The sequence below is a fragment of the Mus pahari genome, chromosome 5 (assembly GCF_900095145.1).
Source record: "Mus pahari chromosome 5, PAHARI_EIJ_v1.1, whole genome shotgun sequence".
NCBI lineage: Eukaryota > Metazoa > Chordata > Mammalia > Rodentia > Muridae > Mus > Mus pahari.
In genome coordinates, this window is record NC_034594.1 from 50,824,528 (window position 1) to 50,827,795 (window position 3,268).

Below are 3,268 nucleotides of genomic sequence, written 5' to 3' on the forward strand. Positions count from 1 at the left end.
AAAAAAAAAAAAGCGTGCGCCACGACCGCCCTGGCACCTTCCTAGTTTTTTTTTTTTGTTTTTTTGGGGGGATTTATTTATTTAATGTATGAATACACTGTCGCTGTCTTCAGACACACCAGAAGAGGGCATCAGATTCCATTACAGATTCCATTACACCATGTGGTTGCTGGGACTTGAACTCAGGACCTCTGGAAGAGCAACCTTAACTGCTCTCAACTGCTGAGCCTTCTCTCCAGCTTCCTAATTTTTAAACATTTCTTTTTAGATAGGGTGTTGTGTTTACATACCTTTAGCCAAGGCAGCTTTGAACACCTGGTTCTCCTGCCTCCCAACCTAAGATCTACAATCACAATCCTGATCCACCATGCCCGGCTACCTTCATCTTCTTTTAAAAGAAAGAAAAGTCACTAAATTCATGCACTGCCATCCACTGAACACAAAGCAAGACAGGAGAAGGTCTCAATTTCAAAATAAAAGCACCTGAAGTCCAGCAATTCTAGAAGAATAAAAGAAGCACTACAAAACAATAACAAGAACTGGCTGAGAGTAAATTGAAGGCTGTATTTCATAATAACCTAGAGTCTGGAGTCCCGAGATAAAAATCTACACTGTTAGCTATTGCTGTTTAAATTAAAGATAGGTAATTCAGATTTCTCCAAGCCCAAAGTAATCTCAAAATCTAAGGGAGAGGACTATTAGCAAAAACAACCAAACATAGTATGGTAGCCGAGAGGGGTGGTAAATGCCTTTAATCAGATCACCCAGGAGGCAAACATGGATTTCTGAATTAGAGGTCAGCCAGGTCTATAGGTCTACAGAGAGAGAGAGAGAGAGAGAGAGAGAGAGAGAGAGAGAGAGAGAGAGATAGTAGTGCCTTGAGTATCTATATATATATATATTTCAAGAAACACTTCACCAAATAACAAGATGATAATTCCAAGGCCTGACTCGCAAGAGGAAAATGAAAAGGGGCAATGTGATCAAACAAGGCCGCTTTAGGAAAGGGTGGAAGGCAAAAGGTCACCACTGGCCTCGAGCTTGGAGGGACTAAGAGAAGATTGTTCCTACAAGGACAAGTACACCGTGCTTAATGCGCTGGAAAATAAGAGCAGACAGGCAGGATGGGTTATGTAACTCTGCGAAGTCAGGGGAAGTGTCTGGACTTGACAGAGTAGGGAAAGGTAAGCTGTGCTTTGCTGCTCCTGCCAGAGTTGTGCAACCACGATTGGATTCGTTGCACGTCCCTTAAGGAAGGGGCCCTGGCTTCTGAGCTTGCTCACCAAGCCTAGAATTCCATCCTACATCCTGTGCCCTAATTTCAATTCTGTTCCCTGGGGCACGACTTGGTGGGACCTCATTCATTTTTTAGAACATAAGGTTAACCTGACATGGTGGGACTTAATTTCAGCAAACTCACGATAGGAGAAAAAAAAAAATTAAGGAAAAATAAAAATCACAATACTGGCTCGTCTCTCTCTAGGAGCCGGCAACCATACTTGGGTATTATTTCTGAGTGCCTTTTTCTTCTACCCCTTGTGCTTATACATATACATATATTAAAGTATCGCTTAAAAAGAAAAGTCAAGGAAAGCTGTGCATAGGGTTCCTTCACAAAGCCTCTTAGCACATTAGCTAATGAGCATTAAATGTCTCCACATTTTACAGTTTAAGCTAACTCGAACAATCAATAGGCTGTTGCTGGTACAGCACGCATAGTTTTATCACGAGAATAATTTCCTCAGTCACTGAAATCGACTTCTTTCGGTCATGACATTGGATGAGATAGCCAAACTTTTTTTTCCCTCAGTACCAAGGAAACCCACGCTCGTCCGTCTCATCCGATGAGACCCCCCCCCCCCCTGGAAACTTCTCTTCGCGGCCCTTTCCCCTCCACCACTCAGCGGCGTTTCCCAGGGGTATCCGCTGCCTCCGAGGAGCCACACAAAATCTGAACCAAGGATCCGAGGATTAAAACGTCTTGTGCGAGACGCGCTGTGCGGGGCCGAGGGGGGGTCGGGTGGCACCGCGGTGTGACCTCACAGCACCCCCTCCCCGGTTCAGACGACACCCGGGTCCCCACCCCGCGATGCGGCTCCGTACGCACCTGACCAGCGGCTCCTTCTCGGGCCGCGCGGGCTCCTCCAGGCACCGGCACGGGCAGCAGCAGCAGGCGCTCCGTAGCCAGCGGCGCAGCCCCATGGGGAGCGAGGCCCGGCGCCGGGATCCCGGAGCCGGACGCGCGATGGCGGCGGGGCCGCGGGGACGGGGTCAGGGACAGGGACAGGGACGGCCGCGGCGTCACGGGTCGGGCCGTGCGCATCACGCCGCGGCCGGCCGAGGGGACGCGAGCAGCGCGTTTGCCGCGGGAGCTTTTCCCTCTCTCTTTTAATTCCCCGGGTGCCGCCCGGGCGCATGCGTCCTGCGACGCCCGCGGCCGCCCTCTAAGGAGCGAACGCGCTCCAGGCGCAGCGCAGAACCCCAGGGGTGACCGCTGGGCAGCAGGGGGTCTGCTGCGCGCGGCCGAACCCAACCGTCCTTTTAAATGGCTTCACTGCAGAGGAAATGAAAGGTCTCCTACAATACGCGCTTTGTAAAAGTTTTTTATTTTTTCAAACTTCCAGCCCTTGAACACTCTTAGAAAAAAGAAAGCAACCGCTTGCGAGTTCTACAACTGTTATATTACAATAGAGATATATTTTTGTAAATTACCATATGGGTCCTGTCTTCTGCAGCAGCAAGTGCTCTTAACCACCAAGCCATCTACCCCACCCACCCCCAAAAATCCCACTTTTTTTCCATGTCTAGACAGATTACCGCACCAAATTTTTGTGGTTTTTGTTTTGTTTGGGGTTTTGTTGTTGTTTTATCTTTTGAAATTAAAACATTGCATTGCCCCACCCACCCACCCTCCCTATTCCCTTTCCTCCCTCCAACCCCTCCCATGCACACATTTTTGTGCCTGGCTCTTGCATACTGTATGTCATCCGTGTGTGTACCTTTCGGTCTTCCTAATGCAGACCTAATCTTACCGATGCCAGCGTCATTTAACCAGACCGCGAACATAATGGTGATCATGTCAATCAATCCCAGCCTTTTGTACTAAGGGCTACAGTGCACATCCTTGAACTGATGTACTTGGGAGCATCTATGCCAACTGAACAAAGATGTGGCAGTTGACTTGCTGTGTCATTAGATGCTCCTTTAATTTCCTTAAAAAGATTTATTTTATTCATATGCGTACACTGTGGCTGTCTTCAAGCACACT

The 3,268-nt window shown here is 48.4% G+C and overlaps 1 protein-coding gene across 1 annotated transcript in view; it reads right to left on the reverse strand.

Annotated features, from left to right (window-relative positions):
* Positions 1-2,373, reverse strand: part of Mreg (melanoregulin) — a 55,853-nt gene extending 53,480 nt beyond the window's left edge. Inside the window, exon 1 of the mRNA XM_021199358.2 lies at positions 2,108-2,373. Coding sequence (XP_021055017.1) covers positions 2,108-2,202 — 95 coding nt within the window. The 5' untranslated portion in view covers positions 2,203-2,373. The remainder of the gene's footprint in view (positions 1-2,107) is intronic.
* Positions 2,374-3,268: the final 895 nt, after the last annotated feature.